The sequence below is a fragment of the Trichomycterus rosablanca genome, chromosome 9, assembly GCF_030014385.1.
Source record: "Trichomycterus rosablanca isolate fTriRos1 chromosome 9, fTriRos1.hap1, whole genome shotgun sequence".
NCBI classification, from domain to species: Eukaryota; Metazoa; Chordata; class Actinopteri; order Siluriformes; family Trichomycteridae; genus Trichomycterus; species Trichomycterus rosablanca.
In genome coordinates, this window is record NC_085996.1 from 36,989,793 (window position 1) to 37,012,561 (window position 22,769).

Genomic DNA, 22,769 nt, shown 5'->3' on the forward strand with positions numbered 1-22,769 from the left:
TGTTGATGTAAGGCACCTATTCTACCATCTGCACCATCATGGCATTTAAATTTTTTTACTTTTACATAGAATGTTTACCGATTAATGGAGTTCTTAATCACACTCAAAAACAGTTGCAGGATAAATTTGTAGACCTTTCAACTGCTGTGTTACTCATCAAATGTGGACAGATTACAATTATTAAATGGACAATGAAATTACAACTGCATTAACAATACAAAATGAGAACGTCAGGCATAGCGGGATATTTCATTAGCCCACCAGCGCTGGGATTCTGAACTCTCTGAACTCTCTGAGTTTCAATCTCAGCTCTGCCACTAGTGGGAAAAGACCGGACTAAAAAGGATGCTGTGTAAGGACCCTGGTTAGTAGCCTGAGGTGCCTCTACAGAAGTGGAGGAGCGTAGAGATCAGACGCAAATCCACCAATCCAGTTTGGGCGAATAAGAAGGGGTCGATGGGCGCCCAGGTGGCGCAGCGGGATATTCCGCTGACGCACCAGCACCGAGTTTCTGAACCTCCCGGTTCGAGGCTCGGTGTTGCCACCGGTCAGCTGGGCGCCATCTGGCGGGCATAATTGGCAGTGCCTGCAGGGTGGGGGACCGGACTATATGTGGGTGGGTGGGTCTTCATGCGCTGTGTAAGGACTGTGTAAAGACAGATTGGAAGCGCTAAAAATTAAAAAAAAAAAAAAAAAAAAAAGAAGGGGTCGATGGCAAATATACCCTCATTGGAGGCGATTGGGGTCCCCAGCAGTGGAAGACTAATTGGCAGGAGAAAAGAAAGAACATAAATAAATAAAATAAATAGTAAATAATATATATTATTGATAATTAAAAAAAATAAAGTAAATAAAGTAGGAAAAAAAAGATTTGTGTCCTACAGTGTTGTTATTTTGGCACATAGAGACATAGAGGCGCAGATAATTGATGTGTCAGTCACTCTTATAAGCATTAATTTGCTCCAGGTGGAGGTTTTTCTATATATCACTGTTTCTCCCTGTTAAACTTGCCAGCTCATTTGTTGGCACACTTTCTTACTGAAGTCGTGATACCTGGCTGCTCAGTCCGGTCTTCTGCTGGTGTGCGATGCCACACTTATGCGCCCCTGGAAACATCAATAACATGTTGTAATGAGAACGGTTTATAATGAAACAGTGATCAGGACAATCTGTGCACTTAGACAAATCGAACCATATGAGTGACGTTCTAATAGTTGACTTTGTGGTTTATTCACTATATCTGTGCCGCTGAGTGTAATTGGGGACCCTGCCCACCCTGTGCATGTATTCAGCCTTGGGTAGAGGTAGTTCCTGTACCTGTTCTTAGACACCTAGGGGCAGTTTAGTATCTCCAATTAATCTGACTGCACGTCATTGTACTGTGGGAGGAAACCCACACAGAAAACACTCAAACTGCTCTACCAGACCCATGACCTTCTTGCTTGACTGATCATTTTCAAATTGTTAACAGTGTCCATGTTATTTGTTTCAGGGCTGCTCAGAAGCTGAACCTCTCCAAACGGAAGAAGCCTCAGCCACCGCCGCCCTCCCCACCTGACCCAGATGAACCCTTATTCTACACGGACGGCTTCAGTGCCGCCCTACAGCTCTCGCCACCACCTGTCCCACCATGCCTGCTCAGAGCTGGGGCAAAGGTCAAAGACAGCCCCGGGATGGGAAAGGTACAGTGATCTGTGTGGTTCTGTTGAAATATTTAGGACAGAATAAATCTGTTCTGCTGCACAGTGTCAAGCTGACGTCAACATTTTTAAAGGGTGACAAAACAGTACTTGTCTGATTACGTCTGAGACAAAAATCCAGTTCGAGAACACTGGATTCAATCTCTGGCCAGTTTTCAAGTTTGCATCAAAGCAGAGTCTGTGTGTCCCGACTTGGGAAGGAACGCTCGTCCCAATTCCCATGGGTCAAGAATTCCAAGAAGCTCTGCTGGAACACCAGATAGCATTTCAATCTGTGAGTATTTAGCAGCTAGTGGGAGTGCAAAGACTGACCAGATCAGGGGTCATTTTAGGGGGCAGGTGCATGAGTGAAAAAGGAACGGGATTGGGGGTTATCAAGAAATATTATCAATGACCATTATGGATGACCATTGTGGTCATGGGGATTTGCATCACAACTAATATGTGAGGCCAAAATCTCATTTATATTTTTTTAAGTTTGTTTGTTAATTTTGAATGCATAATTTTAACCGTGATTAGCTGATGTCAATTTCCACCCATTAGCTACTAATCTGATATGATAAGGGCCAAAGTACATTCTCAAAGATATTCACTGACTATCCAAAATATTAATACCACTCACATAACAGCTGATCCTCTGTGTCAGTCTCTCATGATTGTCAATATGCGCCTCATAATCATTAATAGGCTCCAGGTGGAAGATGGTGGTGTGTTAGTGTGTGTTGTGCTGGTATGAGTGAATCAGACACAGCAGCGCTGCTGGAGTTTTTAAATACCGTGTCCACTCACTGTCCACTCTATTAGACACTCCTACCTAGTTGTTCTACCTTGTAGATGTAAAGTCAGAGACGATCGCTCATCTATTGCTGCTGTTTGAGTCGGTCATCTTCTAGACCTTCATCAGTGGTCACAGGACGCTGCCCACGGGGCGCTGTTGGCAGGATGTTTTTGGTTGGTGGACTATTCTCAGTCCAGCAGTGACAGTGAGGTGTTTAAAAACTCCAGCAGTGCTGCTGTGTCTGATCCACTCATACCAACACACCACCACCATGTCAGTGTCACTGCAGTGCTGAGAATGACCCACCACCCAAGTAATACCTGCTCTGTGGTGGCCTGTGGGGGGTCCTGACCATTGAAAAACAGCTTGAAAGGGGGCTAACAAAGCATGCAGTTGAGATGGACTACAGTCAGTAATTGTAGAACTACAAAGTGCTTCTATATGGTAAGTGGAGCTGATAAAATGGACAGTGAGTGAAGAAACAAGGAGGTGGTTTTAATGTTATGGCTCTCTTTCTACTGTATATGTAAAGGTTTCTCTCTTTCAAACTTGCCATATCCTTTGTTGGCACTGTGATACTGGGCCTCTTAGTCTGGTCCTCCACTGGCACATGATGCCAGCATTCTTTGGTTTTCTGGGAGAGTAGATTGCACCAAAGGTGGCGTGACGTCCCCTTTTCAGAGTGGACCCTACTCGTAAACCCATATTATTTGCGGGGTGCGCAGTCGGTGGGGTTGGGGTGCCGCTTGTGCTGGGTGGTTCTAAGGAAGTGCCCTCTCTACACAATATGCTGTAAAAGTATATGGACACAATTATTGGGTTCAGGTTTATCAGGCTTACCTTAACCCTCCTGAACATGTTCGAATTGAATTCAGATGTCAGTTTTAAGCCAAACATCTCATCCTACAACTGTACCTGACATCACAAATCCTCACAGATACTTAGGGAAAGCCCTACAAAGAGACTGAAGACTGTTATAGCTGCATGTGGGAGGTCAACTTAAATAACGATGCCCGTGGTTCTGGAATGTACCCTCATGATCAGGTGTCTACGTACTACTTACTGTATTGCACCTAAATCAGTTCTAATGTTCATTGTAAATAAGAAATCAGGTCCAATCACAATGTGGCGTAATTGTTCTATCCTGTAACACTAAATCCTGTCAAGTACTGAAGGAAAGTGCTGACATGGTGTAGCATGAAGTTTGAACTGTGGAGCTACCACAGTAAACAACAGTCCAAGAATACAAATCCACTGAAACCTTGTTAGGTTAGGCTTTTTTCCAATAAATAAGAGGCTATAAAAGGTTAGAAAGTGCAAGCTCTCAGCGTAAGTGCTTAGTAAAGAAGGATGAAGGTCTTCAAGCGTCTTTTGAAAATGAACATGTGAGAGACTCAGATGTTCGAACAGACAGGGAAGTTCAATGGGTGCCAGCACAGAAAAGAGTCTTGATGTGTTCACATGACACTGCTAATGCAGTCCTAGACTGGCACTGTTTCAACATAGTGTTTACCCAGTCACGCTGCCAGATTCTAGAGTGAGACACTGTTGTCTAGCACAGTTTAGTCACAGTTCAGATATAGCGCTGCCAGCCATCACGTCATACACAGTATACACAGTCTCACAGTTATTAAAAACATCTATACTTTCTCTGAAAGTTCACAAAGCTTTAAGTTTGTGATATCAAGGTATTTTTTTTAACATTATGACCACTGACAGGTGAAGTGAATAACACTGATTATCTCTTCATCACGGTACCTGTTAGTGGGGGGGCTATATTGGGCAGCAAGTGAACATTTCATCTTCAAAGTTGATGTTAGAAGCAGGAAAAATGGGCGAGTGTGAGGATCTGAGCGAGTTTGACGAGAGGCAAATTGTGATGGCTAGACAACTGGGTCAGAGCATCTCCAAAACTGCAGCTCTTGTGGGGTGTGTCCCGGTCTGCAGTGGTCAGTATCTATCAAAAGTGGTCCAAGGAAGGAACAGTGGTAAACCGGCGACAGGGTTATGGGCGATTGGTGTATGGTGCCAGTTAATTGTGCAGGGAAAACTAATGGGAGGTGAATTTCCCACAACTGTTGTACCAAGTGCAATGACATCATCCCCTTAAGGGACGCTGTGAATCACTTTATCAAGTGCAAGGTGTGTCCCATGTCTTTTGCCGAGTCAGAAGAGAGAAAGGAACCCAGAGGCTGCTAATCTGTGGAAACAAGCATATTTGGTAGGTAAGCACAAGACTCCCAGGCCAGTAAACACTGATTATACTTCAATGGAAATTTCTTTTTTCTACAAATAATAAGAACTGGATAAATGAAATGGGTTTCTTTATACTTCATTTGGTCCACACAAAGCAATCTGCACAGGTAAGTAACACACCTTTACCCTGCATCGAGTAAAATGGTTCATTAAATGCATTGTTGAAAATGGACAGGATTTACAAGCAGACAGCTGCACATTTTAATGATTTATACAGCAAATAGGAGGAATGTAGCGACTCCTAATGAGGTCCACCGAGTTACAGAGCAGTACCACTGAGGCAAATAAAATGCACAGCAAGCTGAAAAAATCAGGAAAGTGGAGGTGTGGAAGGTAATGAAGTCAATGTGTTAGAAGTAAGTGTAAGAAATATAGGATTATGTCTGTACTGTAGTGGATTTTCCTCTCATTGGTGTCACGTGGGAGAGAAAGGACTCAAATGCGGAGGTTTTAAATAAATAAAAGTTTATTTATAAACAGAAAAACACAGAACATCACACACAAGACAGAACTCAAAAACAAACATAAGGAACCCCGATGGACTTTAGCTGGGGAATGCAGGCAGCAACAAAAAGAAAAGAAGAAAACTAAAAGACGCTGGGCGCGAACCCCGGCCGCTCGGGTGAGAGCCGGGCGCGTAACCAGCGCGCTGCTGCAGCGGGGGAAAGCAGATGACTTCATGCGCTTAAGGCGCTACAATTACTTTCGGCTACAAAGCCTCGAAATCGCCTCAGGCGCAGTTCGAGGTAACAGACGGCTCCGTTATCAGCCGCAGCTAGAGCCAATCTGTTAAAGCACACAAAAGGGTGCGGATTCGAACCGGGGCGGCTGGCAGGACAGCCGCGCACTTAGCGGTGTCGCCACCCAGCGGTTGCTGAATCCCAGAATACTTGTTTTACGCTACAAAGCCCCGAAATCGCCTCAGGCGCAGTTCGGGGTAACAGACGGCTCCTTCATCAGCCGCAGCTAGAGCCAATCTGTTAAAGCACACAAAACAGAGTAAAGAAAACCGGTTAACAAAACAGTTACCCAAGCTCCTAGTGCGGATTCGAACCGGGGGTGCTGGCAAACCAACCGAGTGTCTTACCGAGACGCCACCCACCGGCTGCCGAATACCACAGCTAGGTTAGCTAGGTAAACATTAGCGGGGAGAGGACCAGCGCCGTGTCACGGGGCTGGCTTCACCCGCTAATGCTAAATGCTAACGGGTAAAATAAACACAGTACGAGGACTGCACGACATCGCACCACGCTACTTCTAAGAAGGTAAAAGAAAAGCTAATTACCTCAACCTTGCAGTCTACACACCCTGATGGCCTAATGCCACCGGGGGTACCTCTAAAACTACAAAAGAAGCGTGGGGGAGCCGTCAGCAGTCCCCACGGACACCGCAGTGCCCAAAACAAAAGGAGCAAACAAGACAAAAGGTGCGACACCTGCAGCCAGGTGGCGTGCCCTTAAATAAGGGAGCCGCAGCTGCAGGTCGTTCACCCTAACGAGCTGGCCTCTTATTAAAGGCCTAGCTCTGTACTGCTCTGTAAGGCCTGTGACGTCAGGGAAGAGTGGTAAGTCCCACAAACGCCACAGAACCATTACAATTGGTAGTTTGAATGAAGTATTAAGCTTGCTGTACTATAGACTTACACATTTTATGTGTTTGTTTAATACATCAATTCTCTTTTCAACATTCATAGAATGCCTTCATTTGTCATATATACATATACACGTGTACAGTGCAATAAAATTCTTTATCCGCATATCCCATCTTGTTTTGGAAGCTGGGGTCAAAGCGCAGGGTCAGCCATTGTAGGGTTAAGAGGGTTAAGGGCCTTGCTCTAAGGGCCCAACAGTGGCAACATGGCAGAGCCGGATTCAAACTCTCAACCTTTCGATTGATAGCCCAAACCTCTACCCACTAGGCTACCACTGTCCCTATCGATCGTTGGTACCTAAAAAATAAAAACAATGTTACCTGAATTAACATGACATGAAAAATGGTCACATCTCAGGAAAAGTTGCAGTAGTTACAGGCTCAGGTTTGGTGATGGTTGTTCAGATCCAGATTATTGTAACTTGTAACCAAACTTGAAGCAAAACAAGAGAAGAACCGCTTCCAATTTCAAGAACCAGTTCCCTTAACAAACCTTTCAATTAATGGTTAAAAATGTTTTGGTTGGTGCCACAAAAACTCCAAAAGAAATTAATGGATTAATTGTTTTTCTCATCACCTGTTTGACTGGACCAAGAGCAGAGCTGTTAGGTATTGATTGTGACTGGACTGGACTTGACCAAGAGCAGAGTCTGGACACTGACAAAGAGCAGAGCTGTTAGGTATTGACTGTGATGTCAATACCTAAGAATCATGCCAGCGGTATTTGTCAGACACAGTGTTCAGATCACAGATTAATGAGAAACTAAGCATCCCTGAATTTCTAAACTTACAAAGGACATGTATAACTCTTACCAGGGTAGTTTGGGTGAGATATATTAGGCAGCAAGGGAACATTTTATCCTTAAAGTTGATGTTAGAAGCAGGAAAAATGGGTAAGCGAGTTTGTCAAGGGCCAAATTGTGATGGCTAGACTAATACACGTGGGGAGCGAAGGCTGTCCCGTGTGGTCCGATCCAACAGACGAGCTACTGTAGCTTAAATTGCTGAAGAAGTTAATGCTGGTTCTGATAGAAAGGTGTCAGAATACACAGAGCATCACAGTTGGGGCAGCAAATAAGGGACCAACACAATATTAGGAAGGTGGTCATAATGTTATGCCTGATTGGTGTAAGTCATTATACCTTGTGTTAACAAAAATATCCTTGCCCAGCCCTGATCTTGTGTATATTTGTGTGTTCCACAGGTTAAAGTAATGGTGCGCATTTGTCCTGCCAAAGGCACACAGGACACTTCTGAGTCCATGTCCTTTCTGAAGGTCGATGCCCATAAGAAGCAGCTGACCTTTTGTGAACCTTCCACTAGCACCCACGCCACTGGAGGTCAAAAACGTTCTTCCAGCACGGCTCCAAAGATCTTCAACTTCGATGCTGTCTTCACCCAAGATGCCTCACAAGTATGTTTACTTTTAGTTCTTTTACATTTGGAGAAGAATGACAAAACAATGTAATTTAGTTTGTGGCTGTGAATGCTGGACGTTATTCTGTCCAACTAAGCTTATTCAGTCAGCTACACAACTTTTACACCCATAGTGAAAAAAATCATGGAATTTGTATCATGGACACTAGAACATATCACACAGATGAGAGTAAATCTGTTTGCTTCTGCCAAGGAGCTGAAATATTTTATAGCTGTATGTTCTGGTAGGACAGTAATCCACATATTCCAATGATCCAAGTATCCACAAATGTTCAAAAATGATGCGATAACCAAAAAATTAAACTTTTCCTTTGTCCATCTTGGGTCCTCAGTTGAACCTTATTGTCAAACCTTTGAGATGAGCCTGAAATAATAATCTACAATAAAGGACATAGGAACCTCTAAAGAGCTGCTCTTTTTTACCTCAGGAAGTGTAAATCGTCCCATCATAATTACGAAAAAACTACAGATTCCAGGAGCTGTAGCACTCAACATCACTAATTTATCACATCTGGTCTCAGGCCTATTTAATTCTGAACACCTGTGTGTTGCTGAGTTACTTCTCGTCAGTAAGGTCAGTAAGGTAGACGGCCAATGTGTTACCTTGCTTTTCTCTCTTTAAAGAGAGTGCCCTGTTGTGAGTTTGTGAAAGTTCTTTTCTGTTTAATGTATCTAGCAAATTTTACTTTTGCTTCATTTGAAGACAAACAAAGAACTGGATCAGCAAAAAATTCGGCAACCTATTCATATGATCTGATTCCTGAGACAAAGAATCAGATCTGTAACTTCATTCTGATTTTGATCCCCTACCACAGCTTTATTTAGGGCCTAAATAGAAGCTTTGGACTGTGTTAATTGTAAGTTGGTACATTGGTGGATCGAGTAGCTGCTGTGCTAACCAGAGTCATGGTTCCACCTAGCACTCTCCCTCCTATTTATTATTATTCATATAGGTCTTTTATTATTCTGAATAGCCCTGCATTTGAGTCCAGAACTAACTTTGTAGTGAATCATTTATCCAATCTTCACCGTCCAATTACAGAACCTGGCAGATCTGAAGAGATACTGTTCGTACTGTTCGAAGTACAGTTCGTTTTCCACATTAAGCATTGTGAGAGAAGACTTAGTGCTCTTATGTTAGCAATGTGAGGTTGGAAAAAATACTAAATGCAGTGGTGGCAGGAATTGTGATTATAATTTAAAGCACCCTCGTGATAGATTCGTCCTGTACACGGTCTATTCCTGGCCTTGCAACCCTGACTAGGATGAAATAAAAAGAATTATGTAGCACTTTTTATTGTTGTTGTTTTTTTGTTTTTTTTTATCACAAGGATGTTTTGCATTACCTTTTTAAAACCATATTTTACAAAAGTTGCAAAATTCTGGAGAACACTGTATGTGTTAAAGACAGGACAAGGGTAGTTGTAGCCTAGTGGTTAAGGTACCAAACTTGGTTCAAGACCCATTACTGCCGGGTTGCCACAGTTGGACCCTTAAGCAAGTCCCTTAACCTTTAATTGCCTGGACAATATACACTGATCAGCCATAACTTTAAAATCACCTCCTTGTTTCTACACTCACTGTCCATTTTATCAGCTCCACTTACCATATAGAAGCACTTTGTAGTTCTACAATCACTGACTGTAGTCCATCTGTTTCTCTGCATGCATTGTTAGCCTCCTTTCACCCTGTTCTTCAATGGTCAGGACCCCCACAGCACCACCTCAGAGCAGGTATCATTTAGGTGGTGGATCATTCTCAGCACTGCAGTGACACAGCGGGTGTTGGAAGGTGGAAGTCTCTGGGGCATCCAGGTGGATTATTTCCCGCTAGATGAGGGTGAATCGAAAGCAGTTTAATGTTTCCTAAAACCCTGTAATAGGAAAATGCAGCACATATCTGCTCTTCTCTCTGCCTTCCCCTGCGTACTGACAGGTGAAGTGAATAACACTGATTATCTCTTCATCACGGCACCTGTTAGTGGGTGAGATATATTAGGCAGCAAGTGAACATTTTATCCTCAAAGTTGATGTTCGAAGCAGGAAAAATGGACGAGTGTGAAGATCTGAGTGAGTTTGACGAGGGCCAGATTGTGATGGCTAGACGACCGGGTCAGAGCATCTCCAAAACTGCAGCTCTTGTGGGGTCTGGAAATTCCCCAGATCTCAATCCAATCCAGCATCTCTGGGATGTGCTGGACAAACAAGTCTGATCCATGGAGGCCCCACCTCACAACTCACAGGAGGTAAAGGATCTGCTGCTAACATCTTGGTGCCATATACCACAGCACACCTTCAGGGGTCTAGTGGAGTCCATGCCTCGATGGGTCAGGGCTGTTTTGGCAGCAAAAGGGGGACCGACACAATATTAGGAAGGTGGTCTTAATGTTATGCCTGATCGGTGTATAAAACCACTGGCAGTAATATAGAGTTATTTTCAGCCGTCTCTGCAGATTTAACAGATTTTTTTTTTTTGGTAAAGGCTTTCACAAGATTTTTCAGTGTCTCAGCATTTGTGACATCAGGAACTGATGCTGGAGGAGAAGAAATCCATTTCTAGCTAGAAATAGATTCATCCCAAAGGTGTTTAATGAAGGTGAGGTCAGGGCTCTGTGCAGACCACTGAACTCGTCAAAATGTCTTTATGGACTTCACTTTGTGCACGGGGACGCAGTCATGCTGGAGAAAAAGCCATTTCCAGAAGCTAGAAGTGTGTCATTTTTATTTCATTATCAGCTGTTTTATTCTGGTCATGGAGTCGTAGCCGGTCATTCTCACCTCAGACATAACCAATCATGTCTGTGTACACCGATCAGCCATAACATTAAAACCACCTCCTTGTTTCTTCACTCACTCTCCATTTTATCAGCTCCACTTATCATATAGAAGCACTTTGTAGTTCTACAATTACTGACTGCAGTCCATCTGTTTCTCTGCATGCTTTGTTAGCCCGCTTTCATGCTGTTCTTCAATGGTCAGGACCCCCACAGGACCACCACAGAGCAGGTATTATTTAGGTGGTGGATCATTCTCAGCACTGAAGTGACACTGACATGGTGGTGGTGTGTTAGTGTGTGTTGTGCTGGTATGGGTGGATAAGAGACAGCAGTGCTGATGGAGTTTTTACACACCTCACTGTCACTGCTGGACTGAGAATAGTCCACCAACCAAAAATATATCCAGCCAACAGCGTCCTGTGACCACTGATGAAGGTCTAGAAGATGACCGACTCAAACAGCAGCAATAGATGAGCGATCGTCTCTGACTTTACATCTACAAGGTGGACCAACTAGGTAGGAGTGTCTAATAGAGTGGACAGTGAATGGACACTGTATTTAAAAACTCCAGCAGCGCTGCTGTGTCCATCACCTAAGTAATACCTGCTCTGTGGTGGTCCTCTGGGGGTCCTGATCATTGAAGAACAGGGTAAAACCAGGCTAAAAACGCATGCAGAAAAACAGATGGGCTACAGTTAGTAATTGTAGAACTACAAAGTGCTTCTATATGGTAAGCGGAGCTGATAAAATGTACAGTGAGTGTAGAAACAAGGAGGTGATCAGTGTATTTTATATATTTCATGTCTGTATGCCTGAAACGTTTAACCTTAAAAATTAAAAGCATTTCCTCACACTTTCAGCTACATGTTGTATAATACATTGTATCTGACCTGTAGCCGGGGTAATAACGTCTTAAATGAGGCTAGGAGAGAGCAAATGATTTTGTTTTGTATCGTGTGTCCCTTGGCTAAATCCTATAATAGTGTATATTTAATGATCTGTGTTGTCTACACGTGTTAATAAGTCATTTTTACCCCCTGCAGGCGGAGATTTGTTCAGGGACCGTGGCCGAGGTCATTCAGTCTGTGGTAAATGGGGCAGACGGCTGCATCTTCTGTTTTGGACATGCCAACCTCGGTCAGCACTTATTTCTCTTTTTTTCACTAGCTTAACCTGTTTGCACTGTATTTACCTTGAAAAATACTCCAGTTAGTCTATTTCCACCACAATAAATCAATGTGTATGGACAAGATAATGAAGAGTCAGCTGTCTTACAATGGATTTTTATTAGCAGTTGGTAAAATTAAATGTGAAATATGTCATAACACAAAGGCGTGTAGGTGGTATTGCACAGTATTCCAAAAAGCATCTTGTGATCCTCAAGTGCCCTCATAAATGCTCAAGTCCATGACAGTCAGCACACTTTGATCCTCTTTGGTCCTTGGACCTAATACTCATAGACTTTTGACTTCCACTCTTTGTGCTACTAGATAATATGGTTAAAGTGCTGCACTGGTAATTGGAAGGTCACTATTTTAACTTTTATCCATCCAATAAAAAGCAAACCCAGTCAGTCTATAAACTGCTACATTATTATTGATCAGTATGAGCCAGCAGCAATGGCCTATGGATTAACATGTTGGGAGTTGCCCCCACAGGCAACGTCGATTGCAATGACGTTTCGGTCCGAACCAGCGGGGCTGGTCGTAAGATAGGAAAAGGCGACGCTCCACCACTAACTACCAAGTCGCCACTGTTGGGTCTCTCAGCAAGGCTCTTAACCCTTAATTATTTGCATTTTATTTGGGTTTGAATCCCAGGTGGGGCGGTCCGGGTCCTTTCTGTGTGGAGTTTGCATGTTCTCACCGTGTCTGCGTGGGTTTCCTCCGGGAGCTCTGGGTTTGTTTTCTCCCACAGTCCAAAACTACCTGTCCTGTCATGAATGGAACCTGTGTGTTTAAAACATGACATTAAAATCATAATAAATAAAAATTCAGTTAGCATTTGAACTTGCTTTATATATAAGCATCTGCTAAATGCCATCAATTTACAGCTGTAGTATTACTATATAATATATAATATAAACCATACTATAATTACAGTATTTAGTAATGTTATAATATGTAGTAATCATTGTACTCAGTGCTTGTTACTGGATATCCTCAGGATATCATACTGTTTAGCTGGGTGTGATTAATTATAGACTTTATTAATCAGGAAAACTTATCATATGTGTAGTTTTATGCTTCTTGTTTGGAAAACACTCAAAAAACTCTATTTTTGGCGCTTGTCTTTGTTCAGTCCCCTACTGTGCAAGGCTTGCTTTGTAATCATATGCAGTATGTGTCATTAGGCACAGCATCTTTTCTCTAACAGTCATCACTACTGACTTTGATACTGATCATTAACGCAGAAGATGTGCGGACCGAGGACAGCTTTTACCCTCCTGGATCAACAATTAACAGCAAAGGATCCAGCAGTCAGGAAATACAACACGAACTGGCACCTGGCAGATTAAGAATGAACGGACTGGAAAAAATCTTAAGATGTAAATCTTTGTCTCTCCAAACAAAGATCAGTCCAGTCAAGAACTGTCCAGACTGTGGTCATTTCTGTAGTTCTTTAAGGATGTGAAAGCTAAACCCAAATCAAACCTCTCAGTTGAAGCCCAGACAACCAAACTGAAGCACTATTATTGTGGACACAGTATGAGTGGAAGATAAGATAAGATAATCCTTTATTAGTCCCACAGTGGGGAAATTCACATTGTTGCAGCAGCGAAGGGACAGTAAAGCACTCTGTACAAAAGATAGACAATAAGAAGTACAATGTATAACAATAAAAATAAAAAGTCAGAAAAACTCTGAAAAGCTCTGAAAAATATTTACAAATATTTACAAATAATTGCAAATGGGTGATCTCTCTGGAACAGTGCTGGTTATATAATCTAACAGCAGCAATTAATCTAACAGAAACAATTAATTGGAAAAGACAGTTATGCCTGGAGGGCGGCACAGTGGCTCGGTGGGTAGCACTGTCGCCTCACAGCAGGAAGGTCCTGGGTTCTATCCCCAGGTGGGGATTTGCATGTTCTCCCCGTGTCTGTGGGGGTTTCCTCCGGGAGCTCCGGTTTTCTCCTACAGTCCAAAAACATGCAGTCAGGTTAATTGGAGACACTGAATTGCCCTATAGATGAATGTGTGTGTGTATGTGTGCCTGCCCTATGATGGACTGGCGCCCCATCCAGGGTGTTACTGTGTGCCTTGCGCCCATTGAAAAGCTGGGATAGGCTCCAGCAAACCCTAAGATAAAAAAGGAAGAGAACGGCCAGTAACAAGCCAAATAGAGACAACCAGAGGAACAGTCAAACGGACCCAACAGACCTTCTTCTGTTCAGACATTCTTAATGGAACTTAAGCATGATTCACATCAGTACTAGACAATGTAAAGATGTAATACATCATCTGTCTCACCTGCCTGACATCTCTCTACAGGTAAAACCTACACCATGATCGGCAGTGACAGCTCCACCCAAAACTTGGGCGTAGTGCCCTGTGCCATCTCCTGGCTTTACAAGTTCATCGAGGAGAGGAAGGAGAAGACTTGCACCAGGTTCTCGGTCCGTGTATCAGCTGTAGAGATCAGCGGAAGGGACGAGGTGTTGACAGACCTTCTGGCTGACTTCTCAGGGGGCGTTTCCCAGGATGTTCAGGGTGTGGGCGTGTACCTGAGAGAAGACCCAGTCTCTGGTTCCCAGGTACATGATTTTTCAGATTTTTATCCCTTCCTTTATATATATTAGTGGATATAAAAATAGTGCAGAGTTGTTCCTCCATCTCTCCCTTTGAACTTTACTTACTAAAAGATCCTACTTTTTTAAAGGATATAAAATTATCTAAAGGTTTTATTGTTAGACAGAATAAAAAAGAAAACACTTGTTTAAGCTTTATTCTGCCCACGTCCGTGTGGATATTCCAGTGTTTCTGAACCCTCTGAAACATGTTTGGAGGTGGATTTACTTCTCCTAATTGCCTCTTCTTGGAAATGTGTGTGTGATGCATTGCAATTGGCTGAAATCCCGTCTTTGTATTCCTCCCCTCTGCTCAGCGTTCCCCGGATGAAACAGAATCCTGATCACACCAGGAACTTGCTGTTCACTCAGCAGACTTGGAAATTTCAATTTGACATCACTTGTCAACCGTTCTTGTTAAGTTAGCAGTTTAGCTCTTAGCTTGCATGTGGATTCATTCTAACTTCAGACATGCAATTCTGAAATGAAATTAGTGGACCAAATCACCCTGTTCTTCAATGGTCAGGACCACCACAGAGCAGGTATTATTTAGGTGGTGGATCATTCTCAGCACTGCAGTGACACTGACATGGTGGTGGTGTGTTAGTGTGTGTTGTGCTGGTATGAGTGGATCAGACACAGCAGCACTGATGGAGTTTTTAAATACCGTGTCCACTCACTGTCCACTCTATTAGCTGATAAAATGGACAGTGAGTGTAGAAAAAAGGAGGTGGCTGATCAGTGTATATCATTACGTAGCACTGCAGCTTAAATAATCAGTGTTTCAGGTATTATGAACAACATTTCCAAAAGAGCTGAAAAAAATAGATTCTGATCTTATTTTGACCTCTAAATGTCACTTTTCTTAGATTTTATTTTACACTCTGTTGAATTATTATCTCTTTGTGCAGCTTCAGAACCAAAGCGAGCTGCGGGCGTCCTCAGCCGAGCGAGCTGCTTTCTTTCTGGACTCGGCTTTGGCAGCGAGGAGCATCGGCCGACCCGAGTGCGATAAAGATCAACAATGCAACTCACACATGCTCTTCACTCTGCACGTTACTCAGTATCGCATGGAGAAGAGTTCCAAGGGAGGAAGTACGTCCTTACATGCGCTGTGATTTGTTTATTGTATACTAAACATGAGCGAAAGGGATTTCAACACCTGTATATTACATCTATTAATGATAGACAGTATAGCTCAAATCCAGTATCTTAACATGTGTAATTCTTTATTAGTATAAGCATTAATACACATCAGAACACAGTTTAAACACAGTTAAGTCCTGATGAAAAGAAATAACTCAGGTTGTCATGCTTGGGGTAAAAAGGGTTGCACATATGATACCAGTAACACTTTACCCAGAGTAAACATTTTTGTTAAAAAGACAATAACACCAAACAGCCCTCAAACCCTCAGAAAGTACAAACCACAGTTCCATTAAAGTTGGGACATTTTGTAAATACAAAGAAATGACATGTTTAAGCGTCCATACTTGATTGTATTGAATTGTAAACATAATCAAGATTTTACATTTGTTCAGGCAGCTGTAGCCTGCTGGTTAAGGTACTGGACTAGTAATCAGATTGATGCCGGTTCAAGCCCCACCACTGCAAGTTTGCCACTGTTGGGCCCTTGAGCAAGGCCCTTAACCCTCAAATGCTTAGACTGTACACTGTCACAGTATTGTAAGTTGCATTTGAATGGCGGGCGGCACCGTGGCTAAGCGGGTAGCACTTTCGCCTCACAGCAAGAAGGTCCTGGGTTCGATTCCCAGGTGGGGCGGTCCGGGTCCTTTCTGTGTGGAGTTTGCATGTTCTCCCCGTGTCCGTGTGGGTTTCCTCCGGGTGCTCCGGTTTCCTCCCACAGTCCAAAGACATGCAAGTGAGGTGAATTGGAGAAACGAAATTGTCCATGACTGTGTTCATGCCATGAATGTAACCAAGAGTCTAAAACATGATGTTAAAATCCTAATAAACAAACAAACATTTGAATGGCTGGACACTGATGTTGGTCAAGAATGCCTCAGTCCGTTCCAAAGCTGTTTATAGAACTGCTGTGTGCACAGGGGTACATTCATGCTGGAAAGGAAAGGAAATGGTTATTATGGCAGCATGCAGTTATCTTTGTATCATTGATTTATTACACCTGTTAGCAGCTGTTGGGCCAGAAACACATATATTCAAAAATTAGAAGTGGTGTCCCAATACTTTTGTCCATGTAGTGTAGCATCTTATGACACTGCCAGGTTGAGTCGCTGCGCCATTCTGTGCAACCTTTTCTACTACCAAAGTGTTCAGATTGCGTAAATACAGCATACGGTATAGTTCAGGGTATAGAGGTATAGAGGTTATTAAAGCTTAATGAATATATAAATTAATGTCACCATTGTTTTTCTGAAGTGTCTGAGGGTCGGAGTCGTCTGCATCTTTTGGACCTGGGTAGCTGTGAGTCTGACATGACACGAACAAGGGATGGAGGAGGAGGAGGACAGTGTCTCTCCCTGACTGCCCTTGGGAATGTCATCCTCGCTCTGACCAACGGTGCCAAGCATGTTCCCTACAGGTATGATTTATGAAACACATGCCAAGCAAAATCATTTTTAATACTGTTAAAACAGAAGTATTAACGTCAGGTACTGAGATCTGAGATCAGGTCCCTAACTGCATGCTGGAGCCTGATTGTTTATTCTGTTAAACCATCGACTACAGTTAAGGACCTTTGTGTAAAATGTATGCTGCTTTCTCATTGGATTTACACTTTGATTTAAAGTCTTTAAAAAAAGACTCATATCAAAAATAAGACCTAGTAGTATGTAGTATCCTTACATAAACATAGTGATAAATCAATATATATATATATATATATATATATATATATATGGTATTATGTAAGTAAATGAACACATAGTTCCCCAGTTCCCACTGTAGAATCTTGTAGGTAATGCTTGCAAACGTGGTGGGTGGACAAGGGGTCCCTCAAACATTACAAGGTATTGATAGGGGGCATTATAGGCAGATCAGGTCCAAGATTAGCTACCTGATATTGTTCAAGGATCTGCTGTACACTACACACGTGCTCATGACAGACATGCACTGTCAGCTTTTCATTATAACAGCAACTCTGCTGCGTATGATTTGTTTGATGACTGGTTTCTCTTTTGATGGGTGGGTGGAAGGTTTCATGCTGACTGTGCATGACAGCAGATACAGTCTGTAGATACAGACAGTAATTCTATACTTACCTACACACTAAACCTATATGCTGTGTGTATCTAATTAAATGAACTAAGATTCCATGTGCAAAATACCAAAAAAGAAAGGGAATGGGGATACTAAACTAAGAAAGCATGATACCAGTTTTACCTGAAAGCAAACAGGTTCAGCTTCAATCATCCTCAGATCAATGAGGACCATTAGTGTGTTAAGAAGAGGTAGACTGCTCAGCTGTACAAAGAGACGATCGATCCACGCTGACTGCTATTGACACAAATCAGGATCAGTGAATATCTGATGATTTATTGAGTGGAAAATCGAGTCTGTGGTACAAAAGAAAGCGAATAAATAAATAAATAAATAAATACATAAATAAATAAACATTTACTACTAAATGTTTAACACGCTGCAATATTGTGTTTTTAAGAGAATAATAATAATAATAATAATAATAACAATAATAAAGCACCAGCTTTTTTATGATTTTGAAGATTTTGGCTTTGAATCTGGTTTCCTTTTTGGCTAACGCTGGAATGTTGATGAATTATTCAGGGACAGTAAGCTCACCATGCTGCTGAGGGAATCACTGGGCAACATCAACTGCAGGACCACAATGATCGCCCACATCAGCGATTCACAGAGCAGTTACACAGAATCCCTCTCCACTGTGCAACTGGCTTCCCGTATTCACCGCATGAGGAAGAAGAAATCCAAGGTATAATTTTATTTAACTGGTCATAACAGTTCTTGTAATCCAAATAAAAATGTAATGGACAAACTCAATGTGCTTGAAGTTACACCGACTAGGCATAACATTATGAGCACTGACAGGTGAGGTGAATAACACTGATTATTTCTTCATCACTGCACCTGTTAGTGGGGGGGATATATTAGGCAGCAAGTGAACATTTTATCCTCAAAGTTGATGTTAGAAGCAGGAAAAATGGGCGAGCATGAGGATCTGAGTGAGTTTGACGAGGACCAAATTGTGATGGCTAGACGACTGGGTCAGAGCATCTCCAAAACTGCAGCTCTTGTGGGGTGTGTCCCGGTCTGCAGTGGTCAGTATCTATCAAAAGTGGTCCAAGGAAGAAACAGTGGTAAACCGGCGACAGGGTCATGGGCAGCATAACATTATGACCACCTTCCTAATATTGTGTTGGTCCCCCTTTTGCTGTCAAAACAGCCCTGTAACTGTGATGCTTTGTGTATTCTGACACCTTTCTATCAGAACCAGCATTAACTTCTTCAGCAGTTTAAGCTACAGTAGCTCGTCTGTTGGATCTGCTAGACCACACGTGCATCAGTGAGCCTTGGTCGCCCATGACCCTGTCGCCGGTTTACCACTGTTCCTTCCTTGGACCACTTTTGATAGATTCTGACCACTGCAGACCAGGACCACCCCACAAGAGCTGCAGTTTTGGAGATGCTCTGACCCAGTCGTCTAGCCATCACAATTTGGCCCTCGTCAAACTCGCTCAGATCCTCACGCTCGCCCATTTTTCCTGCTTCTAACATCAACTTTGAGGATAAAATGTTCACTTGCTACCTAATAAATCCCCCCCACTAACAGGTGCCGTGATGAAGAGATAATCAGTGTTATTCACTTCACCTGTCATGAGTCATAATGGGCTCCGTACTTTTTCTAAAGGAACAGTTGTTATCATAAATTTATGGACAGTATTTCTCGGTGGTATGTTCCAGTACTAATCAATCATAATGCTTTTTGAGGACAATATAATTCAGGCAGTTAGTGGACCAGAGCCATTATTCTAGCGTCTGGTAGCAGATTGGACAACAAATATTTATTCATATTTGATAAATCAAGTCTGGCATCTGGAAGCATGCCATACATGTCAGTGCACTGTGTTGGCAATAATATTTGTCATACAATTGACGCTTATCAACAAATAGTACCAGTAGAAATAATAATTGATCTTCTTCTTGTCCTCAGTATGCCTCCAGTTCTTCAGGAGGGGAGAGCTCATGCGAGGAAGGACAAAACCGTCGACCACCTCACTTGAGACCGTTCCACCCCAGAATGGTGGCTTTAGATCCAGACCACTCTTCACATTTATCCAGCGACCCAGACTACTCCTCCAGCAGCGAGCACTCCTGCGATACCGTCATATATGTAGGACCGGGGGGGGCCCATATTTCTGACCGTGAACTCAGTGACAATGAGGGCCCTCCAGCTTTTGTCCCCATCATTCCGTCACTTAACAAAAAGCGTGCAAAAGAGGCTCCCAGATCAGATGGCGACCATTTAAAATGTAACACTTTTGCTGAGTTACAGGAACGACTCGAGTGTATTGATGGAAGCGAGAGCACAGTCGCTTTTACGAGCGAGGTGAAAGTGTCACAGATGACTTTACAGGACACAGACTGGGGTTCTGTATCCAACAAGAGTTCCTTCCAAAAGCCTGGGCATGTGGAACCTTACAAATTGCTCTCAGATGTGGCTGAGTCTGAGCCTAAGGCTTCGGCTCAAGACTCTGAACTGGTTGTCCGGGAGAAGGTCTACCATGACAAAGTCCCTTTACAAAAACCTCCCAAAAACTCAAACTTGCCCAGTATGTGTGGTTTAGCTACAAGAACACCTCCAGTGGGTATGAGTAACCCTTCCATCAGGCAAGGAGGTCACGTTCTTGACCAAACCCATCATCTAAGTAGAAGTCCCATGGAGGTGAGCCACCTTCGAGCATCCTTGCAGAGTAGATGTCTAGATCGAGACATTTTAAGGACTACTGTGACTCTACAACAGCCCGTGGAACTGAACGGGGAAGACGAACTGGTTTTCACAGTTGTAGAGGAGCTGCCCACTGGACTAGTTCCAGACAACGGGCGGCCTTCAAGCATAATCAGCTTTAACAGTGACAACTCGCTTCAGGCTTTATCTTCTGGATCGCGTCCAGTCAGCATAATTAGCAGCATCAATGATGAGTTTGATGCTTACGTTTCTCAAATTGACAGAGCACATAAAAGCTACGCAGGATCAAGAGAAGGCACCAGCCTCCGAAAAGCTAACGTTGGTGAAGCGAATACTGATGCTGCAGGTTTGGAAAGAGGCCTTTCATCAAAGGATGGGTGCACACCTGATCATATAATGAAAATACCTAGTTCATACATCAAGTCATTCTCCCAGCAAAGCACAAAAGGTATCTTCAGCGCCAGTGCAGTTTGTCTTCCAGAGTTAGATTACCAGTCCGTAACATCTGAGAGGAAAGCCATGACCAAGTGTCCACCACTTTACGATACAAGCAGAGCAACCTCCCAGAGTCAAAAGCTGGTAAAATCTAATACCATCAGCTCTTCTCAGTCACAGATTCCTGCCATCAGTCAGTCTACTCTACCTAGAAAAAACAAACCTACCTCGTCTGTTAACCTGAGCAGCGGCTTCGGTCGTGAAATGCAGTGGCAAGGAAGCAAGACAGAGGAACAGTGGGCGCACACCGGTGGTCTGGTAGATCCCAGGAATACAGAAACCATCACTGCTTGCAAGATGACTAAAAGCGGTATGACTGGAATTCCATCCAGGAAAGCAGGTGGAAGCAGCAACAGTGTACCACGATCTCCAAAAATGCTCTCATCTCAGAGGGTCGTAGACGGCTGTGAGAAATCCACTCTTAAAAAAGGTGACAGTCTGACCAAAATGCCTCTGCTCAGGCGAGGCGCCACGACACTCGGAATGATCACGGTGCCCCAAAGCTTTTCGGACTCTAAGAGTGGTTATGATACCATGCAACCAAGTACCAGTTTGAGGTACTCATCCTTGGGGAAGAGGTCAAATGGGCAGAAAAGCAGCTTACTCCATAAGTCTGGCAGTATGTCACCTCCTGCCCCACCTGTCCGGAAATCTAGCCTGGACCATAAGACTCGGGTCTTGTCGTCTAGTGCCTTGAGGTCATTGGGCAACGATCAGACCAGATTGTCGTCATCCAAGGCATCGGTGTCTGAGGAGGACTTTGATGTTCAAGGCAGAGGGGAGTTTTTTCATTTTAAAACATCCAGCTTAAAATCAGGGTCTAGTCAGCAGGCACGTGGTCCAAAAGGTGACAGTGGAAGATACTTCAGCAGTCTTCTTTCCCTTGAAAGATGTGACAGTTTGACATCAATAGGGTCAAGACATGGAAGTTCAAGAGAGAGCAGTGGGGCTAACTTAGGGAGTCATAGCAAGTCCACCAGAACAGTTCCAAGACTTGGAATTACCAGCTCTACCTCCACACCCTTATCTCCTCCATCAAGTACTACCCCTGGAGTCAGCAAACTGGGCCAGATCAAAGCCAGTATAAGTATTAGAACCATCGGTGGCAATGGAACCAAAGCTAAATCCATGTCCTTGTGTAGTTCCAAACCTTTGAGCTCTACAAAGTCATTGTCTACTTCTTCTGTAAAGAATGCCAACCTACCTCCGAGTGGAAAGACCTCAACTCGCTCTCTAATAAGTGCCAAACCAGGCAAAGGCACCCTGATGGGCACCAAACAAGCCGTCCGTGCAGCTAACAGCAGGGTCAGCGAGCTAGCATCAAGCAGCCCCAAGAAACACATCAAGGGGTCTAATGACCAGACAACAAGTTCCAGTGATTGTAAGCCTCCTCTTAGGACTGAGCCTTCGCTGCCTTGCTCTTTGCCATCTCCCTACAGCAAGATCACCGCTCCCAGGCGGCCACAGCGATACAGCAGCGGCCACGGAAGTGACAACAGCAGCGTCCTGAGCGGGGAGCTGCCCCCAGCCATGGGCCGCACGGCTCTGTTCTATCACAGCGGAGGAAGCAGTGGCTATGAAAGCATGATCAGGGATAGTGAAACCACAGGTAGCGCGTCCTCGGCCCACGACTCCATGAGCGAGAGTGGAGTGTCGACGTCCAGCCGAACCAAGGTCTCAAAGTCACCCAAAAAGAGAGGCAATGGTAGGTTCCGCTTTCAAGTTAGCCAGGAGTTAATTTACATTTCTGAGAACTTTCCAAAGAATTAATGTCTGGAAGTCAAATCAGGAATAGGCTTCCGTTGTTGTACATGTTTTTTATTGGGTTATTTATTTTATGCATGATATTTTGGGTCTGTCGGTGCATTTATGTGTGTCTAGATTGCCTAACCTAAGAATGTGTGTGCTTACACTGATGTCTATACTCCTGATATCCTAACAGATCTTTGAACTAACACCTTTCT

The 22,769-nt window shown here is 43.4% G+C and overlaps 1 protein-coding gene across 1 annotated transcript in view; it reads left to right on the plus strand.

The window, feature by feature from the left end:
* kif26aa (kinesin family member 26Aa) overlaps positions 1–22,769 on the plus strand; it is a 129,227-nt gene that overhangs the window by 94,218 nt on the left and 12,240 nt on the right. The window contains exons 6-13 of the mRNA XM_063002537.1: positions 1,493–1,682; positions 7,589–7,798; positions 11,641–11,734; positions 14,092–14,354; positions 15,299–15,482; positions 16,788–16,950; positions 18,153–18,315; positions 19,555–22,510. Of these exons, the coding sequence (XP_062858607.1) occupies positions 1,493–1,682; positions 7,589–7,798; positions 11,641–11,734; positions 14,092–14,354; positions 15,299–15,482; positions 16,788–16,950; positions 18,153–18,315; positions 19,555–22,510 (4,223 nt within the window). The remainder of the gene's footprint in view (positions 1–1,492; positions 1,683–7,588; positions 7,799–11,640; positions 11,735–14,091; positions 14,355–15,298; positions 15,483–16,787; positions 16,951–18,152; positions 18,316–19,554; positions 22,511–22,769) is intronic.